Here is a 23,380-nt window from a genome sequence, read left to right on the forward strand (position 1 = left end):
ATGACCAAGCTCAGGATTTATGTCAAACAGGAATACTATACAACTTCAATCAGTTCTTTCCAGAAAGTCTCATGCTATGCAAATTTTCTTGGCTTCCTTCTAAATATTCTTGGCTTCCTAATTTTTGTCATAACTCATTGGCATCTATCGTACACTGGATCCCAATGTGTCACATTTATTCCATGTTCTCATGAAATGATGAAAATGCCACTGAATTGTGGAATGCCTAAATGATTAGAATGAGTATATTTGTGACATTTAATGATTTTCCTACCATTAAACCACATCACTGGTTTTTGGTGAATGTCAGAATAATTAAATTTAGTATGTTTACGACATTAAATGATTTCCCTACAGTTAGGCTGCAACAAAAGAATTTCAGTCATTTGACAAAGATATAGGTATATCTTGCTCCTAAAATGTGGATCTGGGTTTGACCCCTAAGAACTTCAGTCACGTATAGTATTTAAGTTAGTGACTCAAATCTACAGCAATTTGATAGGAATAAGGGCAGAAGAAGCACTTGTCCAGACTTTTCATACCAATCAATAACAACCATGAGCCAGAAGGAATGGTAAGAAACTGGCAATCTTAAACTGATAAAGTAATTTAAACTCTATTATAATTGAAAAACAAGTCTTTGGACTTTCCATTTCATTCTTGGCATTCAATATGCAGCAGTTGCATGCATCATTTCCGTTGGCAAGTTCTCTCAACAAATGGGGGAATAAACTCAACCACATGAGCAGTTAGAAAGAACAGTTTTAGCAGACAGTTTCTCTAAACTTTACTCATCCATATTATCACTTGCCCATCTTGCAATTTATTTATTTATTTTTTCAATTGTCCCAGAAAATAGTAAGACTTCAAGCTTAAATATTTAGCCAACTTCTAGACTTACCAAATGCACATAAATGATGTTTAATTGTTCATCCACACTTCCAAGAAGAAAAGAGAAAAGTATAACTCAAATACACTCAACAAATTCCTGAAATTGCTGCTGAACTAAATGCTTGAAAATCTCAGTTGCATGAACTTTACCTTGTTTATTTTGGCTTCCAGACTAGACAATCTCCCGCTCAATTCCTCCACCTGGGGTTTTGTGCTCAATAAATGTGTAAGAAATAACCAAATTATCATCTAAAAAAATAAATGAAAGGACAGAAAACCTCGGCTGCCATCAAACTATCAGTCAAACCAACTTTTGACCATCAAACAATTTTTCGTCACAAATTGACCACTAAACTAACTAATCAGCACACCAGTGGCCATTTCGTGAATTTTGGCTCTTAATCTACAAAATAATCAGAACGCCTACGAGTATTTTCATCCACCATTAAGTGTTAATAATATTGGATGAATTCTAGAGTTAGTGAAAATACATATAGTACTGTTTATCTGGAAAAAGGATGGGTGTAGCTGTTGCTATCAAGAAAATTAAATGGAGATGTTTTGCTGGAACTTAATGGAGCAAGGGAATAGGATCGAGTTAGTGGTGGACAAAAACACCCTCAGGTGTTCTGATTATTTTGTAGATTAAGAGCCAAAATTCACGAAATTGCCATGTTTGTGGTGATTAGTTAGTTTAATGGCCAATTTATGACGAAAAATTGTTTGATGGTCAAAAGTCGATGTAAAACAATAGTTTAATGGCCGCTGAGATTTTTTGCCCTAAATGAAAATATAAAAGAAACATCAGAAAGCCTGTGTTTCCTAGTGTTATATTCCCTTGTTAAATCTACTGGTACATCATCCTAACTGCAATTGGAACGTCACTTTTAATTTCTCAATCTTGAAAGGCTTTTCACTTCTAAGAGCTGAAGAATTAGATGGAAACCTGAAGTTCTTTCGAAGGAAGTGACCTAGCATCAAACTCGCCCAACTGAGCTAACAGGTCTTCTTTTTGTTTCCTGAGCTTAACTAACTCCATTTGAAGCTTTTCCAGTTGTAAACTTAGAGTCTGGCAGAAAAACTAATTAGATTCACGAGCAGTAAAAACATTGACAATGATTGTGGCTAAGCAATTGCCAGTAAAAGCCACAAAAATACCTCCTGAGTCCTTTTACTTTGATCATCAGAAGTCAGTAAATCTTCTTTGAGCTTATCAATCTCCAATGATTTTTCTGCACTGTACCAAGGTTAAAAAGCTTTAATGTCCTCAAGAAGGTTCACTAGAAGATGTTTTGACTTTGTTAGTATATTACTGATGTCATGCGAGCCTAGAAAAATAGGCAGAGCCAAAGGGCTTGAACATAGAACACAACTCAAACAAAAAATGATTAAAAAAAAAAAACCTGTATTTCTTCTCCAACTCTAAATCTTTCTCTGAAAGCGTCAATCTGTCCTCAATGAACTTGCATTGCTTACTAGAAAAGTCCAGCTCCTTTTTAACCTGACAGTTTAAGATTGTTATCGAGACAAGGAACATCAACTTCGAATTGGCAACATTTTCTGGATTTCTAAGTTGGATGTTTTACCCAATGCTTCAATTGAACAAGCATTTAGATTGAAAATGCAGTTTGATCCAAGGAGGATATAGAAATAAACAAACAAAAGACTAAATTCATACTCAAATATCATATTTATTGAACAGGTGAATACACTGAATCCTGAACTCTGGGTTTGGTTGAATATCTGAGCAATGCTTTAGACTTTGGGAAACTAGTTGAAGAAGAGGGAACATTCCTTAAACATTTTTAACAAAATATTAAAATGTACAGGATGCAGACCCCGATATCCTATGTCCTTAAATGTGAACTGAGTTCTACTTATTACAGGTAATCAGGTCAACTTTGTGAATAAGTTGCTGAATATGATACTGAACAAACACTATATCAAATGACATGCAGTATTTGAGAAACACAGCCGCCCATAACCATGATATCCTCTTTGTTAAATGTGGTTTTTCTTTGCAAAAAGAATAGCATAGCTGAGATTCTAAACTGCATTAAGTTCAAACTATACAACAAATGCTGCATCAAGAATGTATCCTGGGGTCCTGCAGTGTATGCTATTAGTATCCAATCCAGCACCATCGACAACACCATAAGGTACCAAAGACCATTAATTAAGCAGCTAAAGAGATGAATTTTAACCACATTTAGGCACTCAAGTATCAGGTAGAGCTTGCCATAGCATCCACCCCTGCTGCTTATGAATGTTTTTCAATTCACCATTAAGGAGAACAAAACAAAAATATCTTATGTCCTCTTGGCTAAAGAAATAAAAAAAACATGAGGCACTATCAGCAAGTGCCTAATCCACTACCTGTACTATCAAAAAACAGACACCAGTAGGATGCATGGAGAAAAGATTTCAGATCATAGTTGGCACTTCTAATTTCAACTTCTGAATTGCAGTACAGTAGCAAAGTACGGAAATATGACTTGCAATCAAGTTCTTAATGTCATTTCAATACCATCTCCATGTGAATCCAAATAACAAAATGACAAGATTCATTGCCATAGCTTCTAAAATCTCCAACTATGTTTGCTATATTTTCACATAACTTCTATTACTGATAGCAAACAAGTGGAGCTAGTAACGAATAAAAACAAAAAAAAAATACACCCTTTTATTAGATAAAACTATTTCCTAGAAAGGATAACTTGTGGCAGAAGAACTGAAAGCCATCCAACAAGTCAACAAATTTGTTATACAATTGTGAGACTCCAAAGAAAATTTTCATACTTAACTAGAACAAAAGAATTTGGAATGAAACGTCATTTGCCCCCCCCCCCCCCCCCCAAAAAAAAAAAAAGGCAGAAACTAGTCACAACTATTTAGCATAAAGGTTTTGAAGTTTACCGCTGACATTTCATTTAGTAACAAGGCAATCTCTGCATTATACAATCTTGACTTTTCTTCAATGGCTACAATTGAAGCCTTTTCTTTTGCAGACCACATTGCCTTCCCCTCCTCAGTTAGCAAAAGGGCATCAGTGAGTTGCTGCAGTTAAAAAAGGCATGAACCATCATTCTGATGATATATACAGTGTTAAGGGAATATAAGTATTCTTGTAAATAATAAATTAGTAAGGGTATTCTTGTAAATAGTTTGTTAGGTTTGTACTCCTATAAATACTAGTTGGTCGCTCATAATACGGTGACTAAATGTTTTCCTCCCAAGATATCTATTGTCATACAGAAATAAATAAGATACCAACAAATGTTTTTGTACATCATGTATTCCAAAACTTTACCATTGTCAACTCTTCCTTTTCCTGAATCATCATATCAACAGATCCTTTCAAATTCTGATTTTGAGACTTGTATTCCTCCAGACTTGATTCCTGGGAAGCACAAAAGGCATGTGTAAGAAATCTACAAAACCATGCTAATTTTTCTGAATTCAGAACAAAATGATTTCTGGAGGACCAAGAGAAGCTCACAAGGCATGTAACTTCTTCCTTCAATGCAGCCAGTTCCACATTTGTCATGTTTAACTCTTCTAATAAGGCATGTAACTCGGAAGCCAAACTTTCAGCTTTCAAAATAGCCTCTTCTTTTTCTCCACGTGTGACCTGTAATTCCTCCTCCAGAGAAGCAATGGTCGTTTCCATCTCAAATGCAAGCACTTCTAGCCTCTTATACTCCTCCTGACAAAAGAAAAGAAAATAGAGATTCTAAGGGAGGTCTAGGAGTTTTGTCCAAAATGACTTCACCACTGCAACTAAAATTACACGAATCAAAGGTCTGTTCACCCTGGATATGTAAGCTTTTCGGTTGAGTGCTATTAATGACTAGACGTGAACATTTTAGGCCAATGGTTTTGATCCAAAAGTTGCTGGGCTAGCGAAATACTTGTATTGATGACTCCTCATCTAAAATTATAAATATCAAGAGATAATACAAAGATTTTTAACAAAGAGTCAGACAAAATAATGAACAACAACAACAAATGGAAGTTAATCAAGCGCAATAAAAACTTTGAAATTTCAGGTTATATAGTAGTTTCTTCTTTGGTTACAGGTACTTGTTGTTGGCTCTATTGTTCTTTCTTGTCTCCAATAGCAAGTTGTGGAGTGTTTCAACTAAAGCAACCCGAAAGGAGGCATGGTTTTAGATTGAAACAATTCTTTGCAAAAAATTCTCCACTATTCAGCCTATGCTTAGTGGTTTGATAGTTAATAGAAAATTACCTGCTCAACAGCTATTGCAAGACCCCTTCCTCTCTTTGGATCGAACAAATTGGAGCTCCGGTCAATGATTGAATCACGCTTTTTGCCAACAACTGAATCATGTTTGCTGATATCGCGCTCAAGAATTGCCTTCTGACCACGCAATAGTTTGTTTTCCCTTTCTGCACATGCTTTTTCACCCTGCCCAAAAGGAAATGTTCATTTTGTAGATGAAAACAATAAGTAACCAAAACAGAAGATGGATCATATAAAACCTCAAGTTTTGTCTTTTCCTGGATGGCATTCTTTAACTTGGATTCTGTGTCTCTCAACTTGGCATTTGTTTTCACCAAATCTTTTCTCATGCTTTCTTTTTCCCTAGTCAAGGAGGAAGATGATAAGCAAGATATCTCCTTCTGCAGAACTTGGATTTGAGAAAGAAGTTCAGACTTTTCGGCTTCATTTTGTTTGGAGATCTCCTGGGAAATGGTACTTGGTTTAATCATAAAGAGCATATGATAGAGAAGAAAGCAAACTATGATAGTATAGTAACTGACCAATAATGCAATGGCAGAAATCTGAGCATTAGAGTTCAACTCTGCTATCTGATTTTGGAGATCCAAAGACTGGTTCGACAGAATAATCTATGGCAACCAGTAGTACTGAGAACCTTAAGCAATGCCTACAGTTATGTAACTTCTAGATGTGTGTATAGGAAAGAAGAACACCTTCTCAATCTCAAGCCTATCGACCTTGATCTCCAAGTAAGATTTTAACTTCTTATAATCTCTGAATATTGTTTTCATGTCAAGCGAAGTCTGGAGAGCTAAAGTCCTAAGATCCTGAAAGATTCATGGAATAAAATAAGCACATTATCCTGTGTTACATTATATCATATATAACACCAAAAGATTTTTCCCTGAAAACATTGAAAAAGATCAACATCAAATCCATGTTTGCACATGGCTTCCAGGTGTTTGCAACACTCACTGCTAAGAGGTCTGTGACAGCAGACAAATATTTGAAAGCAGCATCAAAATCTGAAGAGACAAATTGAACATTGTCTCTCGAGTTCTCAATTTCCAACACCAATTCTTGGATATCAATCAATGGTTTTGTAAAGGAATCAAAGCTGTCCACCTAAAAGAAATGGAGTATGAATCTGGAGGCCCATATGAAAGAGTGATAGCATTAATGGTAGCATCTAAAAGCAAACTGGTTGAGAAATATCATTACCAGATGATATTATGCCAGATGAAACATGTCGCTCACTTATATAAGCCCTCTCTGCTTAACAGAAAAGGAAAAAGGTACTTTACTCACTCTTCTTGATGGCATTAAATTGAGTTGCTCATTGGCTAACTTCACCTCCTTTTGAGCATCCTGGAGTTCTGCATAAAGCTAATAAAGAAAATCCAACAACATTCTCAAATAAGATTTTGTTGAGGAGGGGCCCTGTGATGCACAGCATGCCATATGTAGCAATTTGAATCTACACTCCACGGATATAATTATATGCATTGTGAACAAACTCATAATTGAAGTGCATGCACATTAATTGCCAAGTGAAGGGAAGAAGCTGAATTGGCCAAGCAACAGCAAATATCAAGGAGTTCAAATTTTTGAAAATTCAATTTATTCAAAAGATTTGAAAGATTATTTTTTTTGGGAAAAAGGAAAGAGAAATTGAAGGTAAGAGTATACTTAACATTTTAAAGGGTGTAACTGAATTCTTCTCAATGACAACATTTTTGCTTTATTACACTTAAAAGTAAAACTTGGAAGCAAAATATTTTATTTAAAAATCTTCATCAAAGTTTAGAACAAACAATTGATCTCTGAAAATTGATGCTAAAATAATCTTCAAACTAAATACATATTACAATTTTCTATAAAATCAATAAAAGATTCTTAGAATGTGTTAAGAGAATATAAGTATTCTTGTAGATAATAAATTAGTAAGGGTATTCTTGTAAATAGTTTGTTAGGTTTGTACTCCTATAAATACTAATTGGTCACTTATAATACGGTGACTAGATGTTTTCCTCCCAAAATACCTATTCTCATGGTATCAGAGCAAAAGTCTTAGAGTTAGGGTTAAACATCTAGCAAAAATCTTGTTCACGCGATATTGGTCATCGCATACTGTTCACTCATTACTGTTCATAGTTATTGTTTATCACAAATTTTGACTGCTTTTTTGTTTGAAGTGCTATTCGCTGTGGCTGAAAGTTTTGCTAATGCGGTTACTACTGACCAAGTTGAATCAAGTTCTTAAGCACATGGGTCCCAGAAGACTTTTACTATATCCGAGGAAGACTATGTTAAATTCCTACAGTACCAAGCTACAAATCACGCATCTTTTCCCTCTACTTCTTTAGCACAAAAAGGTACTTTTGACTCATGGATTATTGACTCCGGGGCTACTGATCATATGTCAGGTACCTCTAAAATTTTTCTAACTTTCAAGAGTCTACTTCCTTTCCTCATGTTACTTTGACTGATGGATCTACCACTAAAGTTAAAGGACTAGGCACTATAGAAATTAACTCATCTCTTCCGCTGTCTTCTGTTCTTTACGTACCCAATTTGCCCTTTAATTTAATGTTTGTTAGTAAGTTCACTAAATCTCTACAGTGTTCAGTTACTTTTTCTCCTGATTTTGTTGTCATTTAAGATTTGAAGACAAAGAGGACGATTGGTGGAGGGCATGAGCATAATGGTCTTTATTTTCTCAACTGCAATGGTCCGATTGCATGTCCTGCTACTGTTTCTTCTCTTGAAATTTACTGTCATTTGGGTCATCCGTCTTTACAAAATTTGAAAAAGTTGGTTCCTGCTTTGAGTCAGTTGTTTTCGTTAGAATGTAAGTCTTGTCAGTTAGGAAAGCATCATCGTGTTTCTTTTGCTCCTAGAGTCAATAAACAGGTTTCTAAACCCTTTTTGTTAGTTCATTCTGATGTTTGGAGTCCTAGTCGAGTCACTTCAAAGTTAGGTTTTAAATATTTTGTTATCTTAGTTGATGATTTTTCCAAAGTTTCATGGCTTTATTAATGAAAGATCGTTCAGAACTATATTCCATTTTTTGTGCATTTGTTACAGAAATAAAGAATCAATTTGGTGTGCTTATATGTATACTTCGCAGTGATAACACAAAAAAATATTTTTCCACTCCTTTTAATACCTTTATGATTAAGTCCGGTATTATTCATCAGTCCTCTTGTCCTCACACTCCACAACAGAATGGAGTTGCTGAAAGAAAAATTAGACATTTAATCGAGGTTGCTCGAACACTTTTGTTGCACATGAATGTGCCCAAATAATTTTGGAGTGATGCAATTCTAACTGCATGTTATTTAATTAATCGCATGTCATCTAATATTCTTAGAGGCCAATTATCTCACTCCATTTTTTTTCTTCATGAATCAATGTTAAAATTACCTCCTCGTATTTCTGGATGTGTGTTTTGTTCATCAGCTTGCTCCCGGGGTGGATAAATTAGATCCTCGTATTGTTAAGAGTATTTTCTTAGGATACACACGAACGCAAAGAGGGTATAGATGATACAGTCTAGTTTTAAATCGATTTTTTACTTGTATTGATGTTACTTTCTTTGAATTCACTCCATATTTTATGAAACATGGTATGCCTTGTGAGTTAGACCAGTGTCCCTCTTTTTCCTCTCCTGTTTTACCAGTCCCTTCCTCTTTATTACCTGAGTTATCTAGTACACCAGATTCCATAGCTCGATTATCTCGTCCTAATTTTCAAGTTTATTCTCGTCGTTCCATGGTTGAGAAATCTCCTGATATACCACGCACTTCACCAATTAACCCTCAATCTTCAAATCCAGATATGACGCCCTCCTCTGAAAATTTGGAAGAAGAGGTATATATGGAACAACCTCCTAGATTTGTTGTTCAGGAGGAGAATTCGCGATTGGTTTGTCGCCTGAAAAAATCCTTAAATGGATTGAAACAGTCTCCTAGGGCTTGGTTTGGCCGGTTTCGTAGTACTGCCATGGAGTTCGGTCTGACAATATGTGAAGTAAATCAATCTATATTTTATCAGCATTCTAATGCTGGTAAGATTTTATTAGTGGTTTATGTGAATGATATTGTGATTACAGGTGATGATGTTGTGGGGATCCAGAAACTTAAATCCAATCTACAGGCAAACTTTTAGACAAAAGATTTAGATCATTTACAGTATTTTTTAGGTATTGAAGTAGCTCGATCTAAATATGAAATTTATTTATGTTAAAGAAAATATGCACTCGATATGCTGAGTGAAGTTGGGAAGTTAGGTTGCCGACCTGTGGATACTCATATGGATCCTAATGTGAAATTAGTAGGAGATCAAGGTGCATTACCTGACATTTCGCTTCCAGTGAGTGTCGTGAGTCAATTTCTTGAGACCCCTCGTACTTGTCATTGGGATGCTATTATACGAATTCTCAGGTATCTTAAGAGTGCTCTTGAAAAAAGGTTGCTATATCAAAATCATGGACACTGATATTGAAAGATACAATGATTCAAATTCGGTTGGTTCTACCTCAGATCGAAGAGCGACCACAGATATTGTGTGTTTGTTAGTGGTAATTTAGTGTCGTGAAAGAGTAAAAAGCAAATAGTAGTCTCCAGATCAAGTGCAGAATCTGAATACCGCGCTATGGCTCACACTGTATGTGAGTTGGTTTGGTTGAAAAACATGTTACTTGAAATTGGATTTGAGCATAAACAGCATATGAATTTAGTGTGTGATAATCAGGCAGCTGTTCATATTGCGTCTAATCTAGTGTTTCATGAAAGGACAAAACATATTGAAGTTGATTGTCATTTCATTCGAAAGAAATTGCTTGATGGAGTCATCAAAATATCTCACGTACCGTCTGTAGATCAACTGGCTGATTTGTTTATCAATAGTTTAGGGGGTTCTAGGGTGAAATACATTTGTAACAAGTTGGGTGCTTATGATATATATGCTCCAACTTGACGAGGAGTGTTAAGAGAATATAAGTATTCTTGTAGATAACAAATTAGTAAGGGTATTCTTCTAAATATTTTGTTAGGTTTGTACTCCTATAAATACTAATTGATCACTCATAATACGGTGACTAGATATTTTTGTTGAAAATCTAGAATATCTTTTTCTATGTATATCCCATGATTTCTGCTATATCCCATGATTTCTGCTCTATTTTAGGATAGAATAATTTACTCCTAATGTATTTTAGGATAGAATAAATTAGCTCCTAATTTTTAGGAAATTACAGATTTCATGGAATTGACAAAAGTCCAATTCCATTTGTATAAATGTTGTACAGAGTCTAGAACAAAAGATATGACAGAACAATTCAGTTTTCTTTTTTGTTCATGGTATCAGAGCTTTTGCTCTTGGGACCTCTTCTTGTCAGCCTTCATTGCTGAGTGCTTTCCTCTCTTCAAGTCTTTATTGCCAAGTGCAATTTCCAGCCTTCATTGCTGATATTTTTCATTAGGCCTTCATTGCCAATTTTTTCTTTGAAACCTCCAACATGTCTGAAACTGAAACATCAGAAATCCACTCCAATACCAAATCAGAAGAGATCTCAAATATTCCACAAACAGGGGATTTGCAGAATATCCAGGCAGCCTACAGGCTCAATGGGAAAAACTATTTGAAGTGGTCACAATTTGTTCAAACATTTCTCAAAGGAAAGGGCAAAATCAGCCACTTGCTTGGAACTGGACCGAAAAAGGGAGATCCTAAATTCGCTGCTTGGGATGAAGAGGATTCTATGGTCATGTCATGGCTGTGGAACTCCATGTTACCTGAAATAAGCGATACTTGCATGTTCCTATCAACAACTCAAGATATATGGACTACTATTCGACAGACCTATTCAAAGGCAGGAGATGCTGCCCTAATCTATGAGATCAAAACAAAGATCTCAGGCACTAAACAGGGCAACCTTTCTGTTACTCAATATGCCAACCTTTTGCAAAATCTATGGCAGGAACTGGACCAATATCGGTGTGTTCAGATGTTGTGTAGTGAAGATGCAGCCACCTTGAAAAACTTTATCGAAAAGGATAGAGTTTATGACTTCCTTGCAGGTCTGAATGTGGAATTTGATCAGGTCAGAGTCCAGATATTGGGGAAGAAAAGATTATCATCTCTGAATGAGACAATATCATTGGTTCGAGCTGAAGAGAATAGGCGAGAAGTCATGTTAGAGCCTAAAACATTAGAAGGCTCGGCAATGGTTTCTACAAAGTCAAATAAAGACACAATTTGGTGCACGTACTGCAAAAAATCACGCCATACACGAGATGATTGCTTCAAACTCCATGGGAAGGAACAAGTCCTTAGTCGTAAAGGAGGATTCAAAGGGGGAAAAGCCCACTTAATTGCTAGAGAAGACCAAACACAAGCAAAATCCAACCAGACTGGTATGGGAGAATTCAAGAAAGAAGAAATCGAAAAGCTAAGAAACCTCCTAAATTCCCTTGAAAAGTCCTCTAGTACGTGTTCATTGGCTCAATCAGGTAAGTACCTTAACTCTTATGCTTTAAGTGCCTCAAGCATGTCTTCTCTAGGCTCTTGGGTCATCGGCTCAGGAGCTACTGACCATATGACTCACAGCCCAATCAAATTTAGAACATACAATCCATGTCCTGGAAATAGAAAAATTACTGTTGCGGATGGATCTCCTATAACTGTTGTAGGCCAAGGGACAGTAAATCTATCAAATTCTTTGTCCCTAAATAATGTGTTGCATGTCCCAAAATTGTCCTCCAATCTCATATCCATCCATCAAATTACCAAAGATCTGAACTGTAGAGTAATTTTCTATACTACTCACTGTGTTTTTCAGGATTTGGTTACGGGGAGGACGATTGGACTTGCTAAGGTGAATGACGGGCTTTATTACCTTGAGGAGATGAGTGGCAACAAGAAGAACAAAAATCAGTTATCCCTCACCTGCTCCTCAAATAATAAATCTGAAATTTGGCTTCATCATTTCCGTCTCGGTCATCCGTCTTTTATGCTACTTAAAAGCATGTTTCCTTCACTTTTCAAGAATGAAGATGTTAGTAGTTTCCATTGTGATACATGTGAAATTGCTAAACATCATAGACTATCATTTCCATTGAGTAATACAAGATCTACTAGACCTTTCTCTTTGATACATACTGATATTTGGGGGCCTTGTAGAATTTCTAGTATTTCTGCAGCAAAATGGTTTGTCACATTCATTGATGATTGTACTAGAACTACTTGGTTATTTCTTATGAAAGAAAAATCAGAAGTAAGCACTATTTTTCCAATGTTTCATAAAATGATTTGTACACAATTTGGAAGTTTGATTAAAAGAGTAAGATCTGATAATGCAAGAGACTATTTTAATCAAATTCTCTCATCTTTTTTCCAAAAAGAGGGTATAATACATGAGTCATCTTGTGTAGATACACCCCAACAAAATGGGATTGCTGAACGAAAAAATAGACATTTACTCAATGTGACTCGAGCAATTTTGTTTCAACATAAAGTTCCAAAAACTTTTTGGGGGAGGCTGTTTTAACTGCTGCACATTTGATAAATAGAGTACCTTCAAAAGTACTAAATAATCAAAGTCCCATTGCTGCTCTTTCTGGTTTTTACCCTGATTTTAATGTCTCTTGCACATTGTCACCAAAAGTGTTTGGTTGTGTTGCTTTTGTACATGTTCATGCACACCAAAGAGGGAAACTTGATCCAAGAGCTTTAAAATGTATTTTTGTGGGATACTCAAACACAAAGAAAGGATATAAGTGTTATCATCCTCCTTCAAAAAAAATTTTTACCTCTATGGATGTCACATTTGTTGAAAATGAACCTTACTCTCAAAGTAACAATCCTCATCCCCAGGGGGAGAGTTCTTGGGAAGATAAGGAATTTCTCCTTGATTTTCAAAGTCCTACACTAAACTTAAAGTCTTTCAAGCCGGACCATACACCAAATTCTAAAGGAGAACATACTAGCAGTGAACCTGAACCTGAATTTGAAGTTGAACATGCCAGTAAAGAAATTGAACCTGATCTTGGAGTTGAGGGAAAATCTGGTTTAAATCCAACTACACCACTCAAGGTCTACTCAAGGAAGAAAGTTCATATTTCTGAACCTGTGCAAATCCAAGAATCTGAACCACAATCAGGTACTGAAAATCCTGTTCCTTTGTATGTTCAATCTGACTCTGCTCCTTGTGAATTTAATGATTTAGACCTGCCTATTGCTGTTCGAAAAGGAACACGAGAATGCACTAAGCATCCAATCTCAAATTTCGTGTCTTTCCATAGATTCTCTCCACAATATAAAACCTTCCTTACCACCAACTCTATTTCAATTCCACAAACACTACAAGAGGCACTTAGAAATAAGAATTGGTTACATGCTATGAAAGAGGAGATGAATGCCCTAGAGAGAAATAAGACTTGGGAAATTGTAAACCTACCCAAAGGAAAGAAAACAGTGGGGTGTAAATGGGTGTTTACTTTGAAATATAGAGCTGATGGTTCATTAGAAAGGCATAAAGCTCGGTTGGTCGCAAAAGGATATACACAGACATATGGGATAGATTACCAAGAGACCTTTGCACCCGTTGCAAAAATGAATACTGTGCGTGTTCTTTTGTCTTTAGCCGCTAACTTTGGTTGGTGTTTACAGCAATTTGATGTGAAGAATGCATTCTTACATGGGGATTTAGAAGAAGAGGTGTACATGGAACCTCCACCGGGTTTCAATGAAATGTTTTTTGAAAAGAAAGTGTGCAGGTTAAAGAAAGCTTTATATGGATTAAAACAATCGCCAAGGGCTTGGTTCGGAAGATTTACTAAAGTGATGTTAGCAATGCAATACAAACAAAGTCAAGGAGATCATACTTTGTTCATAAAACATTCAAAAGGAGGTGTTACAGCTCTACTTGTATATGTAGATGACATCATCATCACCGAGAATGATCCAATTGAAAGAGAAACACTCAAAAAGTGCTTAGCAAAGGAGTTTGAAATTAAAGAACTAGGGAGGCTGAAGTATTTTTTAGGCATTGAGGTGGCATACTCAAGAAAAGGCATCTTTGTTTCCCAACAAAAGTATGTCTTAGACTTGCTTAAAGAAACAGGCAATCTTGGATGCAAGGCAGCAAGCACACCCATTGAGCCTAACTTGAGATTGAATGAAGGGAAGGATGATAGCACAGTAGATAAGGGAAGATATCAGCGGTTGGTTGGGAAACTGATATACTTGTCCCATACAAGGCCGGACATAGCATTTGCTGTAAGTGTAGTAAGCCAATTTATGCATGATCCAAGAGAGAAACACTTGCAGGCTGTCAATAAAATTCTATCCTACCTCAAAGGGACACCGGGTAGAGGAATTTTGTTCAAGAAAAATGAAGGATTGCTCATAGAGGCATACACTGATGCTGATTATGCAGGTTCTGTTGTAGATCGTAGATCAACTTAAGGATATTGTACATTTCTTGGTGGGAACCTAGTGACATGGAGGAGTAAGAAGCAATCGGTTGTTGCAAGATCAAGTGCTGAAGCAGAGTTTAGAGCTATGGCTCATGGAGTTTGTGAATTGCTATGGCTCAAAATAATACTTGATGATCTTAAAATCAAGAGTGAAGGACCTATGAAACTCTATTGCGACAACAAGTCTGCCATCAACATTGCACACAATCCAGTGCAACATGATCGCACAAAGCACATCGAAGTTGATAGACATTTTATTAAAGAAAAGCTGGACAGTGGCATGATTTGCACTCCATATGTAGCATCAAATAATCAATTGGCAGATGTCTTAACTAAGGGAATGCCAACTTCCAACTTTGAAGACATTACATGCAAGATGGGAATGGAAAATATCTATTCACCATCTTGAGGGGGAGTGTTGAAAATCTAGAATATCTTTTTCTATGTATATCCCATGATTTCTGCTATATCCCATGATTTCTGCTCTATTTTAGGATAGAATAATTTACTCCTAATGTATTTTAGGATAGAATAAATTAGCTCCTAATTTTTAGGAAATTACAGATTTCATGGAATTGACAAAAGTCCAATTCCATTTGTATAAATGTTGTACAGAGTCTAGAACAAAAGATATGACAGAACAATTCAGTTTTCTTTTTTGTTCAGTTTTCCTTCCAAAATACCTGTTCTCAGAATGGAACTAACTTAATTTACAATCTAAAAATATTATGACTAAATATATTGAGTGTATATTTAAAGTGCAAATTATAGAACCACGTTGAATAAGAAGATCACTAAATATAGAATGGATAAGCCATCTCTATCAAATTAAGTGCGAGGAATCATATAATGACATGTACTTTTTCATTTGGTTATAGATTTTATATATCCAAAAAAGAAAATAATAAACTTGATGTATATAGTAGTTAAAACACATTAAATACTTAGTTAAGGAAGGGGAGGATTTTGCCACCAAATTACTACTAATTTGTTAGGTAGGCAAGCTAGCAGTCAAATGCTAATAGATTATTTCATCAAATGGAAGTGAGAATAGAGCAACTATAGAACCACTTCAATTTCTTTTGCAGGAAAGCTTGTACAGTAGTTCATGAATAACTAAACACCGTTAGTATTTTAAGGCAAATAGAGTTCAAAGCACAGGACATTGAAACTTGGTACCTCATCATATTTCTCCTTGGCGGATATTGTCTGCTCAGTTGCTAACTCAATAACACAATCCAAATTTTGTTGGCTTGATGATTTCTCCATCTCTAACACTGTGATCTGCAGAAAGAAATAAATTAACCGAAAAAAGTAGAAAGTCCATGTTCAATTTTGCAAGGAGCAAATCCAAAACTGCTCATGTGCAGAAGAGAAAGGAAAAGAAATGAAAAACCAAAAAGAAGAAAACCTTTTCTTGAAGTTGTTTGATTACAAGAATGGCTTCCGACTCACTCAACTTATCGCTAGCACATCCATGAGCTTTGCATGTCATGTTCTCAGCAAAACTCTCCTTAAATTTCTCCTCCTGAGAGAGATCAGCCTCAACAAGCCTGCTTCTCAAGTAATCTAGCTGTATCTCACTCATGATTCTCTGGAAAGAGGAAAAGATAATAGTAATTAGCAAGAAATCATCATGATAACTTTATAGAAAAATCGATGGTAAACAGAACCAAACCTCAGTTTCAAATTTTATAAGCAAATCTTCATATTCTGCTTGAATTTCTTCCAGTTCACTGTTCTCCTGTAGCAAAATAGATAATTGCAAAAATTGGAACTAAAACTAATCACTACAAAAGCTTATGGCAAAGAACCAACACAGTGTAAAAACATGTAAAAGGTAACAACTATTGGCAAGCTCTTCTTTCTGGTTGGTAATTTCCTCCTGCTGGTGACGTGCAATAAAGCGAGTGGATTAGGAAATATAAAGTCTTCCTGCAAATCATTTTTGTTGTGTTCTTCTTCCTTGCAAGATTCAACTGCACCAGCTTCATCTAGTTCTTCAAAAGGTAGCAGCGGTCCCGAGAAACATTCTACTCTTCCAGGTTTCACCAAAGACTTCTCTTCATCTTTAGAGTTCAGCTAAATCATCAAAGAGCAGGTTACTTAGCAGTCACCACAGCCAAAATGCAAAAAGCCGTACTAAAGTACATGTTTCACTTCAACTCTAAAGGGATTTATCTTTTACATCACACATTGGAAAATTGCAAGGATAGAATAGTGAAAACAAATGCAATTTGGACATGGTTCCATATCAACATGACCGCTGACCACATTATATCCTTAAATTTCATGCTTGGTCTAGATGTCACTCCTCATATAACATTATCGCAAATCTAAGACAGCCAAACTATTCTGAGATGCAATGTTAAGTTTGTTTTCCAATCTACAAAAGCACCCTTGCTCAAACCCAAGCATGACACTGTAAATTTAGCTGGTAACCACTGCTACCTCCTAATATCCAATGATAAACACAGAAATGTTTTTCATGAAAAAAAAATTCCAGATTTCTTACATGCAGAGTTCTTACATGTCCGGGAACAGTCAAAGTCAGTGCATAAAAGTAAGCATCAGTCAAGAGTAAGAGCCTTAATGCATCACTAAGTTGTATTTTGAAAACACACACATAGCAAGAACATAGATAACACATAGCATTACAAAGAAAAACTAGTAATATTCATTGTTGCAATATTTATTACTTTTTCTTGGTTAGTGTACATAATTAACTAAATGGAATGAATTTGGGAGATTTAATATGTTTGTGATTAATTTGGTATAAATGTTGGAAAGCCAAAAGCAATTGTATGTGCAAATTGTAGAAAAAGCCTTAGACTAGTGACTTATGCAGTAACTAAAAACTATGTAGAGGAGTATATTCTGCTTGTTGGGCATGTGCATTGCACCAATAAGTTGATGTATGACTGCTTTAATTTGCTGACACAACAATTTAAAATCAGTATGAATTTTGCCACTCTAAGTCACAGTTTGGTTTAGAATAGAGGCTAAGAAGTAATTTGGAAAACCTAGGTGTGGGCAGATTGAGCACCATAGGTTATACAATGACACAAACCCAAAAGTTTTGGCGCCCATATCAACTTATTTTAGCAATTCCCACAGTTCATGATCCTATAATAACGCCAAGTTTTCATTTCTATCAGAATCAATGTACAATTAAGACATCTCAAGATCATTGAAACTACAGGTTCTTTTCATAAATACAGTCACTCCATTTGTGTCAAAAACTGAGATCATGAAAGGTCTCAACATGAAGCTACCTATAGGATACTGGGTACCTATAACAGGTATATTACACATTTTGCACAACATTTTACAAAAACAAGATTACCCAGCGAGACCTTTAACTGGATCATAAATAAAACTATTACCTCATAGGTAGTCTCCCTAGAGAGTTTCCCAGGGCACCAAGTCTCACGCCGCTTCTCCTGCATGATAGGACATAACCATGAATCAAATTCAAACACAAACAGAACGATAACACTAATAAATATTAGAAAAAGGAAAATGGTTTCCACTTCTTTAGGTGGAGAGCAGCTCAAATGGAATCTAAAACTGATCTATAAGCTGAAGTCAAGCCCAACCTAAAGCCAATCATGGAAATATGATAATAGAGTTTTTTTTTTTAAAAAAAAAAAAGAAAAAAAGCTTTTATACCTAGCTGTAGCCTTAGGCCAAAAAAAGATCATTTTGAATAACAAATCTTAAAGTATCACAGCAAACAGTCTAATCTCAAAATAAATTTAATCTGATTTCTATAACAACATAAAAGAATGAACTCTCCACTTTGATATATTCTTAAGGTATAAAACCAGCAAAAAGAATACATTAAAGAGTTTCTAACATTGATTATCATAGGACTTGGGAGTTAAAACTCAAGTAAGTGACAACTCTAATACACCATATCATCTAAAGGCTCAGCTATGGATACACCATATTGGGTTTGGGTGCCAGATATGGATACCTGTCTAGGTGTCAGATTCATTAATTTTCAAAAACTAAGATACAGTAACACCTCCAAAGACTTGGACATGGTTACACAGATATGCCCAGCATCCTCATATGTATAAACCAACTTAATTTTTTTTGTTTCTTTCTCATATTTGAAAGTAAAGTGAAGATTTATATAGACTTCACAATTAGGATCAAAATCTAACTCATTCCTATTATCATTTTCTGTATGTTTTTTACAGCAAATGGAATTAACAATAATCAATACTCAAATCAATACCCACAAACAGGAGTATGAAAAGGTCACAAACTGCTTGTACCCCTAAACTGACATGGAAACAACACAAACTCAAATGACACACCTATTAAGTGTAAGAGTTTTATCTGCTCTGGTTTCTTAACCTGTAAGTTTATTAAGAAGAAATAAGAATGGTTACCAACTTCTCTAAACTACCTAAGAATACTATAGTACTAAATAAACTCTTAACTTAGAAACAGCATTTACTTTGGATCTCATTTTTAAAAACTTTTAACATTCAATTGTCATGTTTTAGAAGGATATATACATAAGAATAAATCTCAAGCATGTATTTTCTTTCTCTTTCAAAATGCTGATTCTTTTATTCATGTACCATTTTTCTGAAAACCAGGAAGGGCATCTTATTCTTACAATTTTCTTTTTAGAGAAAGCCACCTTGAAATGACGAGGGTTTTGGTAAAGGAGTAAAGGACCCTAACAAGTTTGAGCCATCAACAGCTGAATGATAAATACATAATAAAGCCAGGCTATTTAGACATCTTATTCTATCTAACTAAGCAAAACTTAAGCTAGTCTAGGCAAAGACAACAAATCATATTAAAAAAACCTTACTTACAACCTTCATTTGCTAAGAAGTCTGCCAACAGATTATACCCCTGGGAACATGATTAAAAGAAAATTTCTGACCAATATTTACACCCCTGGGAACATGATTAAAAGAAAATTTCTGACCAATATCCAGCGGATTGCTTTGCTGCACTACCTTTACCGTCATGTCCAGCAGCTAAAACTTTAGTAATAAATTTCCTACTGAAATAAATTGTCTTTTTAATCTAATTATTAATGCATTTAGCAGTAGCACAGAAAAACAGACCCAATAGCTACATGCCGCATCATTTACTACTTTCAAAGTATATCACCAGCATACTACTTTAAAGTATGTCTGCTTGCACAAATTCAAAGCCTCATCCCATGTCTACAACCAATGCTATAAAAAAAAAAAAAAAAGTAGAATAAACACTATATGTTATGAAACAGATGAAGCCCTTCATGTCTTGTTGAGAAGTTTAAACAAATTTTAGTAGTTATATACACCAAAGAGGTATCGTAAGATGTTTCTTTATACATGTAACTATTCTCTGCAGTGTTTCAGGAGAAAAGGAAGAAGAACATGAAAGTTTTTTATAAATCAATTCACAAGAGCAATTCTGATGTACAAAATTCTCCCCTTTAATTTTAAGGATATACAGAAAAAATTACAAAGACTAGATTCAATAGAAATAAATTTAGGAAAATAGAGTCAAGCACTTCAAATCGTTTTAGCTTTCAAAATACATACTACTGTGAAAATTTGACATGGAAAAAAGGAAATGCCAACTGAATCAAAAACCTTCTTGTAGATGTCATGATTCTCATTCTTATTAGAGCACAAAACCATAGAACTCAAATTCTCAATTTTCTTGGCTTGTTCCTGCAATCTTCTCTCACGCTCACCCTGAGCTTTCTTTTCCTCCTCCAACTCTAGAGCCATTCTTTCCCTCTCAAGCTCAGCCTACATAGAAAACTCAGATTAACAACTATGAAATATTTGTTTAAGGTGATAGATGGTGCAATAAATTATGGAAAAACCTTCAATAAAGCATTGCGTAGACTGAGAATCTCCTCTTCAAGATGCTCTGAATGGGAATCCTTGAGCACAGATAAATTTAGAAATTAATAAAAACTTTCAAAGTATTGTCAACATGAAGTCATGGACTTTATTATGTCCTAATGTAAAAATATGCACCAGCAATTTGGCCCGAAGCTCTTCTATCTCCTTCTTTTGACGTTTTAGCAAAGCAGCATCAGTCAGTATCTATCAATCAATATGTGAAATAGGTTAACACGTGCATCAAAATTAATCAGTGAAGGGAAAACAGAGAAACAAATTGAAGCAATTCAAGGGACACTCATAAGATAATAACGAGAGGTACACAAAGGATGTAATACTAAAATCACAAGGAAACCAAAAACAGACCTCATTCACATGAACACAGTTTGTTACATGTAATGCTCTACTAGCGAATTGAAGACTACTTTTAGTCTCATCAGCATGAGTCTGCAATCCAATAAAGAGCAGTTATGGATGGAAAGAACATTTTGCCGAGTAACAAGAATGTGATAAGCACACCGTGCAACAGATACCAAAAATAGATTGGATTTTTGCCACCACAAACTGGGTGTAAAATTAATCCAAACAGCAGAATTAACTCATCACTTAAGATTTTGATATGCACAAGAAGGATTTAATTAATAAGAGATCAAAATCAAAGTAGAAAATAAATCTGTTATACCATACTTCAAATTTTCAAAATACAGTAACTATAAGATGATTTTTCTAAGGAATAAATAGCAAAATCTGTTTGTGTTTACTTCAGAAGTAGTTTAAGTTAGTGGAAATCATTATGAGAATTTCACACTAAGAAATTTGTTGACAGATCACCAGATTTGTATGAGAATGGATAAAATACTCTTTGCAGTGTATTAATACTGTAGTGATAATCCAGATACAATCAGACGACCAGTGCACTATAATAGTCATCAGCAATCATATTTCAGATTAGATGATGAAGGAAGCATATATTTCAGATTAGATAATGAAGGAAGCATATATATTGTAACTCTACATCTTAATGATATGGGTACCTGTTCTTTTAATTGAATAAGACGGTTATATCATTTACTTTAGGAAAGTAGTAATTTAATTAACAAGACATTTGAGGCATACACAGGGTACAGTTAACTAAGTTGTCTGTAGTTAAGAATGTTAAGTCCTAATAGCACACGTTTAACTGGAATCCTACAGTCAAAATCAAGAACTTCCATCATTTCAAATCATAATTTTTAGTCAAACAAGTTATTCTTGCAGCCAGTATCATACCTGCCACCTAATACGTAATAATACAACAAATCAATTTCTCACTAGGATTTAGTTGAAGTATGTGTAGCTTTCGCCAGCAAAATCCCTGTAGGAGGCCTTTTTTCATAATAGCTACTTGAACAATAAAGTCTTCTCCCAAACAAAGAATTTTTCAAGGCTTGGCCACAACTAAACGATTAGGAGTACAAAAAGCATGTGCATCAAACATGTCACTGCCACCAAGAAACTTAGGACCAAAGAGTTGAATAGCAAGCAATGATTCAAATGGTTATGCGACAAACAGAGCCGTAGGGATTCATAATTAGATACAAAAAAAAAAAAAAAAAAAAAAAAGCCATGCTACCCACAACACTATGAAGCGAGAGAGAGAGAGAGAGACGAGAATTTTGTAATGAAAATGATGGACAAGTTGTCTTATGAATATTGAGATTTCCAGAATAATGTAAATAAACCACTGATATCATTGGCCTATTGGGACATTATAAACAATTTGCAGTAGTCATGCCAAAGTCACCACCTGTGCAAGTGTAATATTGCATATGATGGCAGTATTGGCATTTCCACCCAGTGCAGGCTGTAGAATACGTGTGAGCTTGCTATCTCGATAGGGAACATGGCCACTGCAATTCAAGATATGCATCACAAACTCTGGGGAATTTATAAACGATAACTTTAGAACAGTTCCAAGCCTACCCTTGGCTCTCAACACCTTCACTCAGTTTCTTTATCACAGTTCCTAATGTCATCAGGCTTTTGTTGATGTGAGAGCCCTCTTTAAGACGAACTCCTTCTGCTCCAGTCTTTGCAGCACGTTCTGAACCAGCCAAGTCCACCAAGTTCTAAAAGGAACTCTCACATGGAAAAAGATAGTTAAAAAGAGAACTAAGAAAATTTGCACAAAATTTTTATATGCAGTTTAGGTTGGCAGAATTGTAATAGCAAAAACAATATTAATTCTTCCATGTATAATACCAGAACAGATACACGGACAGCATCGCATGTATTGTCTGAATCTGCATCTTCATTTTTCTCCCTACTCTCGATTATCTAAAGCAGCAGCAACTTAGTAAAAATCAATGGAAATACTCAAGTACCAAAAGATTTAAATGAGAAGCAGGCCCACCATGCGGAATATTGTATGTGATCTACTGCTGTACACATTCATATTTGTCTCTCCAATATGACGATGAGCTGTAAAAGAGGAACAACAAACAAATTGTTGGCTGCAGATTGACTATTTCAATAACAAGACAGACCATTTCTTCCTCCCTCCCCCCCGCTCCAAGGGCTCCCAGCCCTTCTCCTTCCTCTTACAAAGAGGAAAAGAAAGAACAACCAAGTGACAATAACTAATTGCAACATAACAGCTTCTGAACTGCATAAAAAATTTGTATGCACATCTTAAAATTGAACCCTTGATGAAATTCTTTTCAGTGTTGGAACTTTTCACACTACATGAAGCAACATTTTGAAAAGAATACATATTTATGCCACATAGAAAACAGATATAGCTATATATCAGAAATGGTTTCTTTTTCTTCTTTTTTAGTTCGGGTGCCCAAAAGTCAACTTCTAATTACTCAAAGGAAGAAAATGAAAGAATACAAGAAATGTTGTGG

The 23,380-nt window shown here is 35.3% G+C and overlaps 1 protein-coding gene across 5 annotated transcripts in view; it reads right to left on the reverse strand.

Annotated features, from left to right (window-relative positions):
- Positions 1 to 23,380, reverse strand: part of LOC113693217 (kinesin-like protein KIN-7O) — a 28,556-nt gene that overhangs the window by 1,100 nt on the left and 4,076 nt on the right. The window contains exons 6-31 of one of the 5 annotated variants that reach the window (XM_072053815.1): positions 22,885 to 22,952; positions 22,734 to 22,808; positions 22,455 to 22,600; positions 22,279 to 22,381; positions 20,859 to 20,939; positions 20,628 to 20,696; positions 20,471 to 20,530; positions 20,232 to 20,393; positions 18,003 to 18,059; positions 16,465 to 16,698; positions 16,295 to 16,360; positions 16,028 to 16,210; positions 15,796 to 15,900; positions 6,443 to 6,520; positions 6,110 to 6,259; positions 5,848 to 5,961; positions 5,677 to 5,763; positions 5,395 to 5,598; positions 5,141 to 5,320; positions 4,391 to 4,597; positions 4,202 to 4,291; positions 3,808 to 3,948; positions 2,295 to 2,392; positions 2,050 to 2,128; positions 1,838 to 1,960; positions 1,042 to 1,092 (exon numbers count right to left, since the gene is read on the reverse strand). In XM_072053815.1, the coding sequence (XP_071909916.1) occupies positions 1,042 to 1,092; positions 1,838 to 1,960; positions 2,050 to 2,128; positions 2,295 to 2,392; positions 3,808 to 3,948; positions 4,202 to 4,291; positions 4,391 to 4,597; positions 5,141 to 5,320; positions 5,395 to 5,598; positions 5,677 to 5,763; positions 5,848 to 5,961; positions 6,110 to 6,259; positions 6,443 to 6,520; positions 15,796 to 15,900; positions 16,028 to 16,210; positions 16,295 to 16,360; positions 16,465 to 16,698; positions 18,003 to 18,059; positions 20,232 to 20,393; positions 20,471 to 20,530; positions 20,628 to 20,696; positions 20,859 to 20,939; positions 22,279 to 22,381; positions 22,455 to 22,600; positions 22,734 to 22,808; positions 22,885 to 22,952 (3,011 nt within the window). Of the gene's footprint in view, positions 1 to 1,041; positions 1,106 to 1,837; positions 1,961 to 2,049; positions 2,129 to 2,294; positions 2,393 to 3,807; positions 3,949 to 4,201; positions 4,292 to 4,390; positions 4,598 to 5,140; positions 5,321 to 5,394; positions 5,599 to 5,676; positions 5,764 to 5,847; positions 5,962 to 6,109; positions 6,260 to 6,442; positions 6,521 to 15,795; positions 15,901 to 16,027; positions 16,211 to 16,294; positions 16,361 to 16,464; positions 16,699 to 18,002; positions 18,060 to 20,231; positions 20,394 to 20,470; positions 20,531 to 20,627; positions 20,697 to 20,858; positions 20,940 to 22,278; positions 22,382 to 22,454; positions 22,601 to 22,733; positions 22,809 to 22,884; positions 22,953 to 23,380 lie in introns of those variants that run through there. The other 4 variants (XM_072053819.1, XM_072053817.1, XM_072053818.1 and 1 more) reach the window with 4 other exon arrangements.

The sequence above is a fragment of the Coffea arabica genome, chromosome 6c (genome assembly GCF_036785885.1).
Source record: "Coffea arabica cultivar ET-39 chromosome 6c, Coffea Arabica ET-39 HiFi, whole genome shotgun sequence".
NCBI classification, from domain to species: domain Eukaryota; kingdom Viridiplantae; phylum Streptophyta; class Magnoliopsida; order Gentianales; family Rubiaceae; genus Coffea; species Coffea arabica.